General features: G+C 47.5%; 1 protein-coding gene across 1 annotated transcript in view; it reads left to right on the top strand.

Annotated features, from left to right (window-relative positions):
• The window catches only part of LOC135826434 (leucine-rich alpha-2-glycoprotein-like), a 58,754-nt gene that overhangs the window by 36,014 nt on the left and 2,781 nt on the right, over nucleotides 1–19,959 (top strand). Inside the window, exons 9-10 of the mRNA XM_065339045.1 lie at nucleotides 471–560; nucleotides 12,845–12,897. Of these exons, the coding sequence (XP_065195117.1) occupies nucleotides 471–560; nucleotides 12,845–12,897 (143 nt within the window). The remainder of the gene's footprint in view (nucleotides 1–470; nucleotides 561–12,844; nucleotides 12,898–19,959) is intronic.

Genomic DNA, 19,959 nt, shown 5'->3' with positions numbered 1-19,959 from the left:
TGGTATTGGTTTGGCTGAGACTGGCAGCGGCCTCGACAGATGGAAGCGTGATCAGTCGATGCTGTTTCTGAAGACGCCGAGTCATTCATTCTCCTTGTGTATTGCTTACTGTATTTCCTCGATTATAAGTCGCACCCCCATTTCCAGGTGTGAGCAATATTGTTTCGATATATTCACTTCAGTAGTAATTCATACTAAGTCTTGATTGTGTGTCGCAACTCGATTATAAGTCGCACCCCCATTTTCTGGTGTGAGCCGTATTGTTTCGATATATTCACTTCAGTAGTAATAAATGCTCAATTGTAAGTCACATCCCCTTTAACACCCTGAATTTTAGTGTAAAATGTGCGACATATATTCGGGGAAATACAATGCCATCATATTACATACCGTGAGACTGTTTCAGTGGGTCCTACCGGTATGTTCATCTGCTGCTTATGTTCTTCTGCTGCTTGTGCTGTGTGATGCAGAACGCCGTTTGACCATGTTGTCCGAATGCCAGTTGTGTTTCCTGCTCTCCGTATACGTCGCTTACATGTAGTTTCAGGACCAGCTAATTGGTAAGTTCCAGCTTTTTGCGGGCATTGGCACCTAGTACCTGCGTGTGTGTGTGTGGGGGGGGGGGGGCGTGCATGCGTGCGTGCGTGCGTGCGTGCGTGCGTGCGTGCGTGTGTGTGTGTGTGTGTGTGTGAGGGATGGGGGGGGGGGGGGCTGCGTGCGTGTGTGTGTGTGGGGGGGGGGGGGGGGGGGTGCATGCGTGCGTGCATCCGTGTGTGTCATCTGTGTGTGCATCCATTTTCGGAGTGAGCGTCTTTTCAAACCAGATTGGCAGAGCATCGCAGAATTCGGCCAACAGAGTGTCAGTTTCCATATGATTTGGCCCTACTCGCAGTTACGCATGCTGGTGCTGAGAGGGCTCTATCCTCGTTCAGGGATGTAGCTGGTGCATTTGGCCTTTGTGTCAATATGTCCAAGACCAAATTGTGCGACTTGATGGCTGTTGGCGTTCCTCCGGCGCAGCTTTGTAACATTGTCCAAGATGGACAGTGATGACGGGATGCTATAGTCCAGTCGTGCATGAGGCCGGTTGCCTCATTGCAATATCATGTACGCGTAGGTTTCATCGGCCACAGGATATTGCCAGGCACAAGTGTAACGCTGTTCACGCAGCCCGCGCGCGCTGAGTCTGGCGTTCCACACCAGGTGGACAACACGTCTCCTGGTTTGCCCCTGATGAGAACCGCATAGCCAGTGGAAGAAGGAAGGAACGAAGGAAGGCGTGTGCATGTGTGAGTGTTTGAGTATGTATGTGCACGTATTGTTTGTGTGTGTGTGTGTCCATGCGTGTGTATGTGTGGAGGGGGGGGGGGGGGCTGTAATGCTGGCCTGCACTTACAGTAGCTCAATCCTATTATTGTCCTTCATCTCGAAACATTTCTAAGGTCAAAACCGCTTTCTGGCCGATTTTGTTCACATTTTCAGGGTTCACGAGGGTACGCTAATACCGTAAAGTCCGGAGCAAACGCCCACCCCATTTTTGCAAGATCTGCTGGCCTGTACACACTGACCCCATGCACTGTCACCCCTACTGTACGAAAGTGCATCTCACACCGTAGCGGGAAGAGCACTTTGCTACGGTAAACTATGTCCACTTTCCTGGTTTCAAAATCTCTTTGTGCACTAGCGCTATAGCCACGAGCTAGCTAGCTCGTAGTGATTTTATAATGATGGTTGTTTTATTTCGCAAATCCGAACGGGTTTTCTTCCGAATAACAAGGTACCGACGAACAGAGTATTGAAGGAACCAAATACACTTCTGACGGTGTTTCAAGCCATCATTTCGAGATCACACAGCGCCCAAAGGCAAAATTTAATGTTTTTCTTGGGCTTTTCGGAGTTTTCAACAAGTTAGCAGCGACGTTGTAGGTGTAGCTTCTGTTACATACCCTGTTCGACTTGCAACTGCAATATTGGGACCAGTCAAGCCGTAGACTGACGCTTCATCAGAACAATTATTGTTCCTGACAGCGCGACATCGTGGCACTGCACAAATTTATGCAGCATTACTCGTACCACATGGAGAACGAACTACCACATTTATTGAATGAAAGGAAATCTCGACAGAAGTTATTTCTTTGCAGGAAGATAATGACAATCGCTTTTGCACAGCCTCCTGGTAGGACATAGGCAGTTTGTAGGCATTGCAGTCGTTCTCGTACGCATTCGACCTTCATGCCAGTTGTTTACAACTATATTGACCTGAAAAAGACGAAAATAGTATGGACCCGCTGGGGTGGGCGTTTGCTGCGAAGTGGGCGTTTGCTCCGGACTTTACGGTAATCTCAAAAATGGTGCTAGTGTACATAGAATCCATCCCTGTGTTTAGGGTCTATGAAACCACTGCCTGTGAAACCACTGCCTGTGAAACCCCTGCCTGTGAAACCACTGCCTGTGAAACCACTGCCTGTGAAACCACTGCCTGTGAAACCACTGCCTGTGAAACCACTGCCTGTGAAACCACTGCCTGTGAAACCACTGCCTATGAAACCACTGCCTGTGAAACCACTGCCTGTGAAACCACTGCCTGTGAAACCACTGCCTGTGAAACCACTGCCTGTGAAACCACTGCCTGTGAAGCCACTGCCTGTGAAACACTCCCATGCGCTTGCATTTATATCCCGAAACACTAGAAAAACCTACCTTTACAAACAGGAGTGTTCTTTTTCTTTTAGTTCTTTGAGGTGTGCTCGTACCAAGGTACAAGCACGTTTCAATTCTTCTTTTTTTGGAAATTCAATCACACACTGTGGATGACAACACACTAGAGTCACTTACGAGAGACGATCATTTCTTCCCATCTTTCTGTGTACAGTGGGTAAAGGAGCACGATTGCCTGCTGTCATTTTGAAATTACCAAGAGTCCATAGCCCCAAGAGTGTGCAACTCTGTACATGGGAGTCCGCACGGCAGAATTCCAACATTACGTCAAGAACGACGTACACATCCGCTGCCTTTGTACTACTCCCTGGTTTCAAGCATCGCGGCCGGGGATCGGAATGCAGAGTTTTGTCCTCTGTGCCTCAGCGGCATGATATAATGTTAGAATTCCGCCGCGCAGTGGGCTTACAGCAGCCAGTCCCCAGTTGCACACTCTTGGGGTTATGGACTCTTGACATTACCTTAGTACGCTACTGACGTAGGCTGCGTTCGTTTTTAGCTACCTGGTACCTGGTAGAGTAGAGTAGAGTCACTCTGCTCATAGAGGTAGATTGTAGAGGTAGGTGCACGAACGCTGTTCTACCGGATTTAGTAGTTTTTCACGATATGCACGTGAATTTTTTCCCTTCTGTTTGGAATTGTGTACAACTCCTTGGTTTAGCTGGGAATACCGTACCTCTTCCAATTTCTAACGGCTTCTACCAGCTCCAAGCCTTGTAGAGCCGGTAGAGAACGGTAGAATCTACTCTTTTGAGTAGAAAAATGGAACGCATCTACCGATAGAAGTAGCTTCTACCCAAACCTGTAGATCGAAAATGAACGCCCCCTTAGTGTGATGCAGAAAAGGAGAAAAGAAAAAAAAGGAGAAGCTGGATGATTTCTAATGATGAAGACATAGAGACCTACTTGAACATAGTGTAGTGCATGAGTATATTTTTTCCAGATTTAAGTTATCAAGAGTATTGTGACCCAGCTGCAGGGGGCCGTTTGCCATTTTTGGGCTTCGCTTGTATTCAGTAACTCTTGCAGTTTTGCCCCTCAGGGGCTGGCTTAGCACGATGGACAAAAATGTATGTGGTGATATCACAGTGGATGATCAGTTTGGTGTTCCAGACCCCGTGCGCAGAGATTCTTTCCGTCAGTCTTGCTCAGCATGTGCAAGTCATTTTTTCAAAATCCTCGAAGAAATGGAAAGGGAGCGTAGTCTTGCCGCCGATCGAGAGAAAAGATTAAATAGTAAAATCGACGACCTTGCCCGTTTAGTTTCCTTCCTGACGGAGATCGCTGATAAATCTGGATCAACAACGCATTCAATGGTGGCAGCGAAGGCAGTCGGCCGTGACGAGACCAACAAGAGTAAGGGAAAGCCACGTCGGAAGAAGCGGCCAGCAGACAGCAAAGCTAGTTTACGTAGATCTACGGACTTGAGTTCACAACTTTTTGAACTCGCGCAGACAGCAGCCAGCAAAGCGAGTACCCGTATGGGCTTGAGTTCACAACGTTTTGAACTCGCGCAAGTAAACACACCCGATATGGCCGTTGGTGCAAGTGAGCAACCCAGCTCAACAGCAACAGACTCAGGATCGGAGGACGACAGCGCATCCCGTAGTGCATCCCTTAGATCTCGTGGAGGTCTTGGATCGACACGTGGAACTTCAAATCCCAGGACGAAGATTCAAACCGCGGACGTCCAAGAACGCAAGCTGTTACCTTGTTTCGAGGATGAGCCTGACAATCTGGCATGGCAGCTCATCTCGAACACAAAGCCTACAGGCAAGAAAGCGGTCCTTTTTGCTGGCAATCTCCGGCATGACATGGAAAGTGACCACCTTAGCCAGTTTATAGCACAGCGAGCTTCAGCTACGAATATTCCAGTCACCATCCATGAATGCAAGATCTTTTGCAAAGAGGATAGCATCTCAGCTCGAATTGTTGTTAATCACGCCAGCTCTAAGACACTGCTCCCGCGGAAATTTTGGCCATCGCCTGTTTATTGCAGACTTTGGAGCTTTGACAAATATCTGAACTCTGCGGCAGACCATGCTGCTGGTCAACAATCTGCATCTCAGTCACAACCATAATGACCGTTCTGACCACTGCATTCCTCAATGTGTGCAGCCTGCGGAGGAAGGTTTCTGAGGTCCCAGAGTTTGTGTCCTCCAGAGGTATACATCTTCTTGGAATCGCGGAAACTTGGTTGAAGCCCGATATCAGTGATGGTGAAGTAGCTATACCACATTTCAAATTGTTTCGCAAGGACAGACCAGATAGACCTGGTGGTGAAGTAGCTGTATACTGCCACGAGTCCCTGGCTGTTCGTCACCACTTCTATCTGGAAAGTGAGCTGGAACTACTATGGCTTGAGGTTGTAGTTCCCCGGCCACGACTCCCATGTTATTGGTGGCTGCTACCGGCCACCTAACAGCCCAGCTGCCTTCCGGGCATCACTAGAACACAACATCAAGCTAGCTGTGGAAGGCCGGCAAAAGTCTACCAAGATTGTCCGCGACTTCAATGTGGACTTTGCCCAGGGTCAGCCATCTACAGTACCTCTGCGCTCTATTATCAGCCGCTTCAACCTTTCCAACTATGTAACATCTCCCACCCGAGTGACCTCCCATTCAGCTACACTGCTGGATTTACTCCTTTCATCAGCTCCACCGGTTGGCAGCTGTGAAACAGTATACTTAGACAAGAGTGACCATTTTGCGATTCTTGCCCACTTGCATATTCGAGTGCCGAAGCACAGCTCATCAGCACCAACGACCACGCGGCGGTTGCACCTCGTTGACTGGGACCGCTTCAGCGAGGACGTCCAGCGCAATCAGCAGGCATTTCCTGACAATGGCAACTTCCAGGACATGATTACATCTTTCACTGAGTCTCTTCTATCACCATGAGACCACCATGCGCCTCTAGTTGCTCAGCGTGCTCATCGACGTATCCTATGCCCATGGCTGACGCATGAACTAGTTGTGGCTGTACGGAAGCGCATTGGCTTACACCGGAAGTTGATGCGGGACCAGGGTAATGCAAGATTACGCGAGGAACATAAATCAGCTCGTTCTGTGGGTAGGAAGCTTGACAGGAAACTGCGCAACCAGTATTTTACCACCCAATGCCAAACTACCAACCAGAGGAAACTCTGGAGGGTACTAAATACTGTCACCAGCAGAAGGAAGAAATCGCAAATCCCTCAAGGGCCTTTGCCAGAGCTAAGTCGAGTGCTTGGCGGAGTAGTGAATGATCCAACACTTCCACCCCACCTCCAGCTGCCGTTGGGCCCAAGCCTCCAATCCAGCTTAAATGTATTCCAGCCTGTCACAGTGACAGATGTCGAGTCATACCTGAAATCAGTGGATGCAAGCAAAGCCACGGGCAGTGATGGGATTCCCGGTTTCCTGCTCAAGCAACATGCCTCTGTTCTTGCACCGAATCTCACCAGCATTATCAATTTGTCTCTTAGAACTGGACAGGTTCCACCAACCTTCAAAGTGTCACATGTCAGTCCCTTATTTAAGAGTGGCGACCCAACCCTGCCCCAGAACTATCGTCCAGTGTCTCTCCTCCCCATTATCTCCCGTATTCTGGAGACAATGGTTAAGAGACAGCTCACTGCCTATCTGGAGATACACAAGCTATTGCCCGACAGCCAGTTTGCCTATCGCAAGCAACATTCGACTGAGGATGCACTTGTGTTAGCTGTTAATCGATGGTCCACCGCTCGATGCAAACGAGAGTTCACTGGGACAGTGTTCGTTGATATGTCGAAAGCTTTCGTCCGTGTTAAGCATGATCGTCTAGTTACAGTTTTGTTTTCCCTTGGTATAGCTGGAACTGCATTCGAATGGTTCACTGACTGTCTCTCAGGGCGTTTCCAGAGTTCCAGAGTGTCAAAGTTCTTGACTCTGTTAGTGAAGCCGTCAGTTGCTCCCGTGGTGTTCCACAACGTAGCGTCCTTGGGCCATTGCTTTTTGTGCTCTACACTAGTGAACTCCACACCATACTGCCACTGTCTGTACAGCACCAGGAATTTGCAGATGACATTGTCATCGACTGCTCCCATTCTGATCCTGCCGTAGTGTGCAGAACCCTCATGCAAGCCATGACAAACCTTGCTACCTGGCTGGAGGACATTGGCCTGCTCCTCAACACTTTCAAGACACAGTTGCTCTTCATCCGGCCACGAGGCGCGGCTGCAATACAACCGGAGGTCTTCTGCAATGGCGAGAAACTTTGTGTGACCCCTACAGCCCAGTACCTTGGTTTAGTCCTGGATAATGATTTATCCTGGGCTCCACATGTGGAGTATATTGGTCGCAAGACAGCGTGAACAATTGGTCAGCTCTGGAGGCATGGGCGAGGACTGAGTTTGCTTGCCCGGCGAACGTGGTTCTTGAGCATGATCCTTTCCCAGCTGTGTTTTGGTTCAAACAGTTTCTTTCCAGGACTTAGCGCACACCTGCTTGGTCAGCTTGAAAAGATGTTCAAGGCTGGCATCCATGCCACCTTGCAACAGCGGCTCTTGGCTCCAACTGCCCCGCTGCTCTCAGCATTGTTAGTCTATTACATACATATACACACAAAATTGTCGTATTTGTTCATCGATGTATTAACTCCTCCTGTAGCCCCCTTCTTCAACAATTATTCACCCAAACGGCCCCAGAGACTGTTCTGGAGGATCAGCGCACCACACGGGGACAAGTGTCGAACTTGCTTCAAGTTCCCTTTCTTCGTGGGCCTGCGGGACGATCGACCATGATGTGTCGGGGAAGCATTCGCTGGAATGCTCTCCCCTCTGGTTTTAGAGTGATAGGTGTCCCTGGTCCCTTCCGAAAATCTCTTTCTGCCATTGATATACTTACCTTGTGAATATCCTCGTTATACCTTTATTATCTGCCATAAACTCCAGCCTTCTCATCTATCAATCATTTGTGCTTGCATGTCTATAAAATCAACCACGTATTCCTGACTCCATGAAATTGTCTTTCTATTCTTTGACTCCATGAGATTATTGTCTTTCTACAGTGTATTTCTGACTCCATGAAATTGTCTTCATATAATTTTTTTCCCTTTTCTTCTTTTGGTCCTTTCTGTCTTATATTATTATCATAAATGGCCAAGGATCTGCTAAAACCACCCTTTGCTGCTATTTTGCCGAAAATGAGTTTTTGGCGGGAAGTTGGTCCCTGGCCATTGCCCGAACATATGGTGAAGTATTAGGCTCAAATTGTATATATTCATTGATATATGACCCATCTTATGAAAGCTCTTGGTGCATTAAAATGCCGAAAATAATTGATATTCACACTATATTTCGTATCTGAGGCTTCATACACCTGCCATACACCTGTCTATGTACAGAGAAAAACTCTTTTTCACAGTTATCCAGTATTCTACTATGTATGTTCCGAACAAATAATTAGGACATTTGGTCTGCTTGATCTGGTGCTGGGCAGGTGATATCTCTGCTCTCTGGGTGGCAGTGCTGACGAATCTGTTGGTGCAAGTACTTTGCACGTTGTGGTGAGATTCCAGCCGTCTGGAGCGTCACTGGCAGATGATCAGATGCCAGGCAGTAATACACTTTGATAAAGGTCACGTGCCACATTAGCTTCTTCAATATGAGCTTTGAGTGCGTCAGTGTGCTTTAAGCGAGTTTCTGTCGATCTTGCCCTTACGATCTGAGACTGCAGATCGGAACATACACCGCACGCATTTTCTTTTGGTCTCATAATTATCACATCACTGCACTCGCTGCTCCATATTTTCAGGAATGTTGTGTATGCTACTGTTCCTCCAGCCTTGATATATTCAATATGCGCATGCTTCTTGGTAGTAGCACATGGCACTAGCAGGTTAGTAGGAGCCGGCCTTTGGGGGCAGCAGGCTGGGGAAGTCCATTGATGTCACCATAGTGGTGGATGAACTGCCTGATGTCAGACACTTCATCTGCAGTCAGTGCATTCCAGGGCAAAGTACCCTCACATGCGTGCTGAGGGAGAGCAACAGCATGCTCCAGCGCTCATAGACATCCGCCTTTAGCTTCCACTCCTTTACATAATGTGCGTCCTTGAAAACAGTCTGGCACACTTCGCCACAATCCACTTCATAGCGATGACTGTTCTCGGCGCTGCATCCGATGTGCAATGCTTCCATGGTGAGAAGTAACTGCCCCGTGTCGTCTCAACACATCGAGCTTTCCAGCGACGTAACAGTACAGCTCCTCGTTCGTCAGTGCGAGTGTTGTGTTGCGTGCAGTGAGTTGAGTATCCGGTGACACGTTCTTGAAACAGTTGACACCGGCACAACTGCAGCCCTTGTCTACTCGCGCCTGTACCTCTTCAACAGTTCTGGGCGCCGCCTGGGCACGGGATTTCTTAGGTTGGCCCTGTCCTCCGGCGGCGAGGGCTTGTGCTGGCTGCAGCGCTGGCGCCGCGTCCAAGTTCTCCTCCGCATCGATCGTAAGCGCGATCGGCAGGGTCACGAGCGGAGAGGCATCGGTCGATTCGTCATCGCTCTGGTCGTCAGAATCTTGATCTGACCACCCAAAGAACGATCTTTCGTCATTTAGCAGTGCTGACTACTCCGCTGCCGAGAATCCGACAACAATTTGTGCCAACGAGCGCCTTCGTCTTCCTTCCGCCATGACTGTCACCTGCGATGATGAGAAAATCGAGACGTGCTGACGTTTTCATCATTTTCTCCGAAAAATTACACAGCACCGAAGGGTGGTTTTAGCAGATCGCGGGCCATTTCTTGTTTTCCCTTGCATATCATCCCTTCATCATTCTGTGAGAACCTGTCCTATGGGCAGGTGAGAAGGCATCTCTGCCTGTTCATTTGGTGAAGTAAAATAAACAACAACAACAACTTTCTTACACTATTATCTCTTATTGGCCACTGGCTATCGTGAGAATAAAGATTTGAAACAACAACAGCAACAACAACAACAACAACAACAACAACAACAACAACAACAACAACAACAACAACAACAACAACAACAACAACAACAACAACAACAACAACAACAACAACAACAACAACAACAACAACAACAACAACAACAACAACAACAAAGTAGTCATTAACCCCTAGGCCCTGCCCACCCAATTCTTCCTCACTCTTTCTCCTTTCTTACACTATTATCTTTTATTGGCCACTGGCTATCGTGAGAATAAAGATTTGAAACAACAACAACAACTGAAAAAGCTGAGCCACTACGGTGTTGACGGCAAGGCTCACAATTGGCTCGAAGCCTACTTGACAGGACGCAGGTTGCAGGTTGCAGGTTGAAGGCACAACATCCGCCTTCATACCAATACCAGCGGGAGTGCCCCAGGGCTCGGTCCTGGGACCACTTCTGTTCCTGGCGTACACCATTGACCTGCCCACTGCCTGTGAAAATGCTACAACCTCGTGTAGCCAGTTCGCGGACGACACCGCACTGATTGCCATTGCAGGCAGCTACATTGAGTGTGAGGCTGCGCTACAAAGAAGCGTCGATGCCGCAGCAGAATGGCTAGAGCGCTGGCACCTGCTAGTCAATAAAACGAAAACCGTCATCCTCCCGTTCTACCATGCTAACCGACCCCCACCACGACTACCCGAAATAAAACTTGGCCAAACCCTACTAGAAACAGTAACACAACATCGTCACCTCGGCATCATCTTTCAGCACGACCTAAGATGGTCAGCCCACCTTGACTTTGTGCTAAAGAAAGCTGTAAAATCTTTTAATATTCTCTTAAGGCTCAAATCAACTCTACACACTAAATCACTCTCTCTCATTTACAAAACGTATATCCTGCCCATAATTGAATATGCATGCATTGCTGTCACCCCGCTCTCAATCGCAGCCCTTGACCGTCTTGAGCGAATCCAGCGCAAGGCGGCCAGAATCTGCCTCCGTCTCCCCCTCTACACTCCTCTGGATCATTCAACACTGCTCCATCGGCTCAAATGGCCGACAATGTTCTCTCGCCGCAAAGTGAAGCTCACCCTTCTTGCTCACTCCATAAAATACCAATATGCCCCACAACACATACGCTTGCTCAACACCCCCGCTCAAGTTACGGCCCAGTACAGCCTTCGACACGCACGCACTTGGCACCTCCCACCCTCCAGAACCGATCGCTGTAAAGACTCCCCACTGTACAAGTCCCTAGAATACTACAATGCCCTCCCTGCTAGCATTCGTGACGTCTCCTCCCGACCTGCTTTCAAACAAGAAATCTGCTCACTGCTGATTAACTCAATCTGCTCCTGCAGCGCTCACCCTCTCCCATACTTGTTAAGTTCAAAGTGATGTAAATCACTTTCCAACTGTCTAACCCACAATCTCACCTTCTCATAAATTTATCTCTTATTGGCGATGGTGCCATCGTGAGAATAAAGAATTCAACAACAACAGCAACATGTAGTACACAGCATCACTGTTGTTGGTGTAAGCGATTAGACCACCAAAAATCTCCATGGAACTTCTGGATTGTTGCCAAAATACCTGTACACTGGGTGTGGATCTACGCCAAGTATTCAGTGCGTATGTTGTGTGCAGCGCGATTAGTCTTTCTGACAACCCACTTATTATTATTATTACTTGTATTTACATCGGAAAATATCTCCATTGCACACTGTACATAACAGGCTCTCAGCTGCATCGAATAGATTTTTTAATGCCAATATTTCAGTGGAGATATTTTCCGATGTGAAAACTACGGTGCAATGGAGTCTGAGAGTTTTACGGAAACATTACTTGTATTATTATTCAACGCAATAAATAGAGTAAGCTGCGCACTCAGTACAAACACCATTAGCAAAACTTGTTTTCATGTAAATATTCTAAGCTTGTTCCTAAACGTTTTCGTCGCCATCTCATCAGAGGATTACTGGCAAATCAAAATTAGAGCTAATTTTGATTTGCCAGTAATCCTCTGATGAGATGGCGACGAAAACGTTTAGGAACAAGCTTAGAATATTTACATGAAAACAAGTTTTGCTAATGGTGTTTGTACTGAGTGCGCAGCTTACTCTATTTATTGCGTTGATTACATTTTTATCTCAACGTAAGCTTTTTGTATCATTATTATTATTATTATTATTATTAACTTACATTGCCGAGCCACCGTGCTCACAGCAGAGACTTCTGTGTGTGTTATTGTTGTGAAGTGGACCACAAAGACCAAGAGTTGCCTATAAATTTGTACAAGTTGTATCAAACCGCGCGAATATCATGGTGACGTAGCCAAATCAGCAAGATCACTGACTTCTTCTGTGAATGGTATTTTGCGAGTTCGCATCGCACGCGTCCGTCGCAGATCGCGTCGCATCGCGTTTCGCATCGCAAAAAAGCTTCTGTGAACTGCCAGTAGCCACTGAACCGGATCTGTTCTAGTCAGGAACTGTCACTGCCAGTAGCCACTGAACCGGATCTGTTCTAGTCAGGAACTGTCACTGCCAGTAGCCACTGAACCGGATCTGTTCTAGTCAGGAACTGTCACTGCCAGTAGCCACTGAACCGGATCTGTTCTAGTCAGGAACTGTCACTGCCAGTAGCCACTGAACCGGATCTGTTCTAGTCAGGAACTGTCACTGCCAGTAGCACCTGAACCGGATCTGTTCTAGTCAGGAACTGTCACTGCCAGTAGCCACTGAACCGGATCTGTTCTAGTCAGGAACTGTCACTGCCAGTAGCCACTGAACCCGGATCTGTTCTAGTCAGGAACTGTCACTGCCAGTAGCCACTGAACCGGATCTGTTCTAGTCAGGAACTGTCACTGCCAGTAGCCACTGAACCGGATCTGTTCTAGTCAGGAACTGTCACTGCCAGTAGCCACTGAACCGGATCTGTTCTAGTCAGGAACTGTCACTGCCAGTAGCCACTGAACCGATTTCTGACCACTGCATCCATTTTAAAACGGACTTTCGGGTCACTGCCCAATCGCCTATTTCTCACGTTGATGTGTACGTGCGTGTATGTGTGTGTGTGTGTGTGTGTGTGTGTGCATGCGTATATGTGTGTGTGTGTGTGTGTGTGTGTGTGTGTGTGTGTGTGTGTGTGTGTGTGTGTGTGCGTATGTGTGTGTGCTTGTGCATGTGTGTGCGCATTGTGTTTGATTTCCAGTCCGAAGTTTAACTGCAGTTATTTGACATCAGCCTGCGTCAACCTTTGCTGCAGTAAGTCATGTTCCGCATGAAACCGGGCGGTGATGCTTGATAACATCCGTACCTATGCATATGAACCCATGCCTTGGTGCCTGGCCTCTTCCCATTTGGTGTTGTGCTGCATGAGGCTTCTGCCACAACACGACACCGCACTATTGTTTACATAATTTGCACAAAAATGAGAGTCCTCCAGCTCGGTAGAATGCTCAATGTTCGTTCGAATAGAGCTATCTTACACACGGCATAGAGCACCACGCATCGTTCGCTGTAACTAACAGTTTCATGCTCATAGGCAATGAAGTTGAAGACACCACTGCAGGCGTGTGTTTACCGCCATATTGCCAGGTGTGTCTTTACCACCATATTTATCAACTCATAGGCAATCATCAGACAACATAATTTGCACAAATCTGAGCCTGAGGCAAAAGAAAGCTGCTGAATCATCACAATTGCATGTAAAGAGTATGTCCTGTGCTTGGTCATTGGTTCGAGGGAAAGATGCAAACAGGTTTACCATTATAATATTTGAAGTGACAGTTAGAAGAAGGATGCATTTCGTATTCTTGAACAGCATTTCGAAAGTTTCCGTGAGTCTTCTTCCAAGCCTTCTCGCCAGGTCGAAGGCAGGCAAGGGCAAACGATCAAGGTCAATGACCAGGTATGGTAGAGAGTTGATGCCTCTGTGAAAACTTTCCAAACTTGTTGTTCCTGAACCCGACCTGTGTTCTTCTTCAAAGTGTAGCAGCATTTTGTCTCAAGGAAACTTTTTTTCTCGAATATTTGAACTTGCGGCAATTGACGTTGATCAAGTTTTCCTGTGCGAGAAGCCTGGCCTTGACGACAACAAGCTCAGCTGATTTTGGATGCCTGTTGAATCGCTTGCTCACTAAAAATACCCCTTTCACACCACCACATACCCATTATGCACAACCCGAAATGACAGTTTACACCGGACGTACAATAGCGCTTGAGAGAGTACTGCCCCTTCCTCATCCCAGCTCACACAGATGCAATTTGGTGATACACTGCTCTATCTGCCCTTGCCATGCCACTGCTTGTTGACAGCACCACCAAAGCCTCGCCATATGCGGCCATCACTATGCTCCCACTATGGAATTTTTGTCTTTGCCTGTGAGCAGTGATCATTGTAAAAAATAATACTATTAATAAAAAAACATCAATGCAGGTCAAATTAAATTAAATAACTGAAGCTGTGTTCACAACTGGCGCGTGTACGCGTGAAACCACACGTTTGTGCGTATTTTGCTGCTTTTGGTGCGCAATGCGTATGAAAACGCACCGCAATGGAAATTCCAACATGTTGGAATTTTCAGCACGTATCAGGCGTGTACCAGCGTACATGTCAGTTGCTTTGACTGGCGGGGTCAAAAAAATTAGTACTCGAAGGCATCGTACGCCCTAAATGCGACTCGGATTGCTGTTTTTTTGTGAAAGCCTGTGGGCGCGTTTGGGCACACACGAACCGGAAGCGTACCGCGTCCACGCGCCAGTTGGGAACACAGCTTTTAACTTTGCTTTACATGTATCGTGAACGCGAGTTGCTAGGTTTTCCACCGTAACTTCACTTCTATTTCATCAATTGTTTTGATCCCTCATCGCAAAAATGCCTGGAGAAAAGCTCAATGAACCAGACCTTATCCAGATTACCCCCTGTTGCCCGCCACCGTCCTCTCGATGAATACAACTGCAACTCTAATCGTGCAACATGGCTAGTGTTGCCATTCATGGATCTGCGTTTTGTTCAGCATGATTGTACGATTGTAACTGGTGTACCAAGTACCTGGTGTGTACGGCTAAAGAATGATGTCGTGCACGTGTACACACCAGAAGTGCCATAGGCATAATATACCGTAAAATCCCGCCAGAGCGCCCCGTCTCTCCCATCCGCCCCTCCCTGACTTCTTGTCACGGAAGTGAGAATCCTCGTATGACTCTGTGAAGTGCGATGCCGTACCGCACTGCAGACGCGTGCTCGACCCGTTTGGAAATGTATGCAACAGTTCGCACCCTCTTGACCAGGGATCGCACAAACCCTGGGTTCTGATGGGTCTGTATGACTTCCTGCTCTTGACCCTTGGTCGGTGTACGAGACACACACACACACACACACACACACACACACACACACACACACACACACACACACACACAGTTTTCGTAGGTTGAGTACTTTTTTCATGTACATGTAGCACCAGATGTGGCAAGTATGACTGGCCCATGCGCCCCTCCCTACCCGGTCCTAGTCGAAGGGTGGCGGAGGTAGGGGCGCTCTGGCGGGATTTACCGGTACACGCACCGAACAACGAGAGAGCTTGGAAACTCAGGGCCCTACGCTATGCTTTTTTGCCTTGATGACCTAGACAAAAAAAAAGCATAGGGATGTCATAAATTCTTTAAAAAATTCCTTTTTTTTCAAGACATAACCTGGGATTCGAACCCGCACTATCGGGCGCCCTGCATGCATCCCCCGATACACTTCGCATACATACTAATTCTTCCAAGTTGTTTCACATTGTGATCTTGTGTTTGAAAGCCCTATTTGAATATGCATTGTGGCCAGCCGTCTTTGATGGCACGGTACGGTAGGGGATAGGTACGGGACAGGTACGATCGAGGGTAATACGACACCGTCTCCCGTACCGTACCGTACCATCAAACACAGCTGGCCACATACAGCTGCCCGCAATATTCAAATAGGGCTTTCAAACGCAAGATAATAACCTAAAGCAACTTGGAAGAATGGGTATGAATGCGAAGTGTATGGGGGAATGCATGTAGGGCGATAGTGCGGGTTCGAATCCCAAAATATGCCTGAAAAAAAGGAGAATTGAAAAATTTATAACATCCTATACTTTTTTGCCGTCAGATACGGATAGCCCCAGGCGTGACACAAACAAACACACAAACACCAACTTAAAGCTGTGTGGACCCTGACTAGCGCCAGACGTTACTGAAGTAACGTCTTCTGCATAGCTACGGGAATTAAATTATTTTCTACACAAGCCGATTTTGTTTAGAAGACTGTTGTGATTAAGAGACTGATTTTCAAGATCTACTCACCTCCCACCGCTTTAGAAGCTGCATCTGCGCCTTGATCCTTGAAGGGTGGTGGCGTTCCTGCTGATGCGAAAACTTGGCCTCCAGCCGAGTGTCACGCGAACCGTAAAGCTTTCTTCAAGATTGACCGACTGTCCTCAATTATTTTCTACAAAAGCCTATTTTGTTTAGAAGACTGTTGTGATGAAGAGCCTGATTTTCAAGATTGACTGACTGTCTGTACATAAGTCTGGTGTTTGTGCTGGCATGCCTGGTGATAGCTGCTTTGAACACGTGTTCCTGTTAGCCTTGATGGTGCAGGTGCGTTGCACACGGTACAGTCACTATGGTATTGACTGTACCACCTTTTGCCCCAAGTACCCCGTGAATCAATAAAATGCACTGATTTGGGCTCTAAACTTCCACACTAAATTGCCTTCCGACGCCCCTGTGATGCGAGCTCCCATGTAGGGAACCATGCACACTGTCTCTATTATCGGCTGAAGTCGCTAAAACATTGTTTCATACTGGCCTGAATACAAGCCTGATTTGAACAGCAGCCTAGCACTGAAGGGCCAATAACTGGCAAAAACAGCAGCAACAACAACAACACAAACATGTACGGTGGCTCTGGCTGCTCTGGCTTACAGGGCTTACAGAGCTTACAGGGCTCTCAGAACTGACATGTGTTGTGAGTGTCTTCACTATCTACTATAGGCTATCACAATTAAAATAATTCACACAAAAAATGAGTGTCAGCAAACACACACAAAAGTCATTTCTATAATAATAATTATTACTATACCGCTTGCATGGTTTTATTCCTATACATTTCCTCATATAATTTCAAAAGAAAGGTGTCAGCACCGACGCAATCCTCACAGTCAAGTAAGCCAATTTGGTAACCGAACGTTTTCGTTCCCTTCTCATCATGGGTAAGTACAGGGAGTAATGGAAAAAATGTCCAAAATACAGCAACTTCTAGAGCTACAGCAAAAGCGTAGATCGAAAACCTCACGCTACAAGTGTGGGAAAAAATAAAATTCAGCAGAGCTTGTCAAAAAAAAACAGGGTGAAGGTGAAGAAATGACTAAAACATAATGAAAACATCAGGGAGGAGAAACATTCCTGACACTTTCACGAGGATTAGCACCAAACAACTGAAGTGACAAACATTATCCTTCTGAACACATAGTTTAGGGGACAACTTACGAATATATAACGCTTCCAAAAAGGACAAATGTACAGATCTGCCATGGGCCATAACTGAGAAAACATCATCTGTATACAACTCACGATAACTATCACTAACCGACAGATGACTCTTGATAGCCGATTGCTGATTGTTAGAATGTCGCGTCTTTTTCGTCACCTCCAATGTCGCAGCTCTTGACCCGTCCTTTCCACTGGGCAGTCGCCAGACCACCACGAAAGCCATTGATCAAGACAACGGAAGAATCAGACACCGGACGTGTGACCAAGCGGTGTGGTGGAGGGGACGAGTCAGGACCTGCCGCATCGGAAGTGACTACAAGGTGACTGCCCAGTGGAAAGGACGGGTCAAGAGCTGCAACATTGGAGGTGACGAAAAAGACGCGACATTCTAACAATCAGCAATCGACTATCAAGAGTCATCCGTTGGTTAGTGATAGTTATCGTGAGTTGTATAAAGATGATGTTTTCTCAGTTTTGGCCCATGGCAGATCTGTACATTTGTCCTTTTTGGAAGCGTTATATATTCGTAAGTTGTCCCCTAAACTATGTGTTCAGAAGGATAATGTTTGTCACTTCAGTTGTTTGGCGCTAATCCTCGTGAAAGTGTCAGGAATGTTTCTCCTCACTGATGTTTTCATTATGTTTTAGTCATTTCTTCACCTTCACCCTGTTTTTTTTGACAAGCTCTGCGGAATTATATTTTTTCCCACACTTGTAGCGTGAGGTTTTCGATCTATGCTTTTGCTGTGGCTCTATAAGTTGCTGTATTTTGACATTTTTCCATTATTCCCTGCACTTACCCATGATGAGAAGGGAATGAAAACGTTCGGTTACTAAATTGGCTTACTTGACTGTGTGGATTGCGTCGGTGTTGACACCTTTTCTTTCGAAATTGGATACGCCTCCATTTTTTCACATAATTTCCTTCATATTTCTGTGAGAACCGGACCTATTGGCCGGCAAGAAGGCGACCAACCAACCAATTAGTGAAGTAAAAAAATTTTTTTTTTTTATTCTTCGGAAAACACTGAATTGAGACAAATATATGACGCCATGCTAGACTAATGACTATGTGGAAGGTAATACCGCAGTAATGAGAGTTAACATAATAATAGCAGCAATTCATCATGTATCGTGTTTCAAGACTGTGTTCGAAACTTCATAGCAGTTTCTCCAACTGCAAGAATCGTGCAATTTTGTAGGGAGAGTCGGCTACAGCTTGACTGACGGATGGAGACGACTGAAGAGCTGCAGAGTGGCGGCTTTGTGCTCTTCCTGGGCAGTCGAAAAGGAAGTGCATTGCATCCTCGACGACGCCAGGGCAGAAGACACAGTGAGGCGAGTCTGCAGCTCCAATGCGGTGGAGGTAGCCATTCAGAAGACTACAGTGGCCGGTCATCAGCTGGTTCAGCTTGCAGGACGCTTTCCGTGTCCGAAGGTCACCGAGCTTCTTGGTGTCGAGCAGTGGTGGCGGGCACCGTGTTGCCTTGCGGACTGCAGTCTTGGTGGCTTGCACTGGAAGACGGACGTGACCCTGGGGAACCTGGGTACCAGCCGCAGCCAGGCGATCTACTTTGTCATTGAGGAATAAGCCACAGTGACTGCTTACCCAGACAAGGTGGATGCTGGTAACAAGCTGGCTAATGCTCTTGATAGCCTCAAACACAGGAATCGTATCTGGGCTCATACGGTACGGATCGCCGGCAACAGAATCAGTCAACAAACGACTGTCCGTAACGAGGATGAGGTCTGGCAGCGAGGGTTGATCATCTGTGTTGGTGAGGCCAGCCGTAAGTAGATCTCCTGCCGCAGAGCAACCGGCCACTGCTGCAGTTACCTCGGCGGTGAAGGAAGTTGCTACCACGCCTGCAGGATCGCTTCCACTGCACACTTCAGAGCGTTGGCCATCAGTGACTTTGATGACAAGATAGCCACTTCCTCCTGTACCCTCATCAGTGACACTACCATCTGTCCAGACTTCATATGACTTAGATTGAGCACAAAGAGAGGAAACTTTGTCCAGGCACTCCAGGGCTGCAGACAACCGGACATGCGGGGGATCATCTCTGCTGCAGTCAGTGATGTGGATCGTCAAGTTCTCCACCATTGCCCATGGCGGTGATCGCAAAGGCAGCGGGAGAAATTGCTGAGTAGGCAAAGTCTCCTGGGCTAACTGGTGCCAAGTGGTCTTGTCCTGGCGTATGCGTTGAGGAACCTGAGTGGAGAGAACGGTGCGAGCAGGGGTTGGGGTGTTGTGACGATGAGCAATATTGGCCAAATTCCCAGCCTGGCGTGTGATCTTTGTATGCAGGGACGGAGCACCTGCGACCTCGTAGAGCTTGGTCAGTGGTGTAGAAGGCACACATCCTGTAGCGCCGCGCAGGCACTGGTTGTAAGCTGTCTCCAGCAGTCGTTTTCCACTGTTCGTTGTGAGGCCATAGTATGCAGCCGCGCCATATAACCCGGATGATAGTACATACTGGTTGATGAGGCGCATCGTTGATTGTTGGTCCAAGCCCCACTCCCGACCAGGCGTGGCCTGGATGACTCGCAGACGCTGGTGGATGCGTTGACGGGCAGCTAAACATTGCTCAGAAAAGTTCATGTTGGCATTCACAACGATCTCCAGGAAGCGGGTTGAGGAAGCTGATGGTATAGCAACGTTGTTGAGGAACTGGTGCAAAGACAAGTGTGGAACTCGGTAAGAAGTTGTTAAATAACAACTTGTACTGACTTCGACGGGTTAAGTGCAATGCAGCTACGGCGACAGAAATCAGAGACGTGGTCCAGCAATTCCTGCAT

Source organism: Sycon ciliatum, chromosome 10 (genome assembly GCF_964019385.1).
Source record: "Sycon ciliatum chromosome 10, ocSycCili1.1, whole genome shotgun sequence".
Lineage (NCBI taxonomy): Eukaryota > Metazoa > Porifera > Calcarea > Leucosolenida > Sycettidae > Sycon > Sycon ciliatum.
Note: the sequence above shows the minus strand (reverse complement) of the source record. Positions and strands in the feature narration are given on the sequence as shown.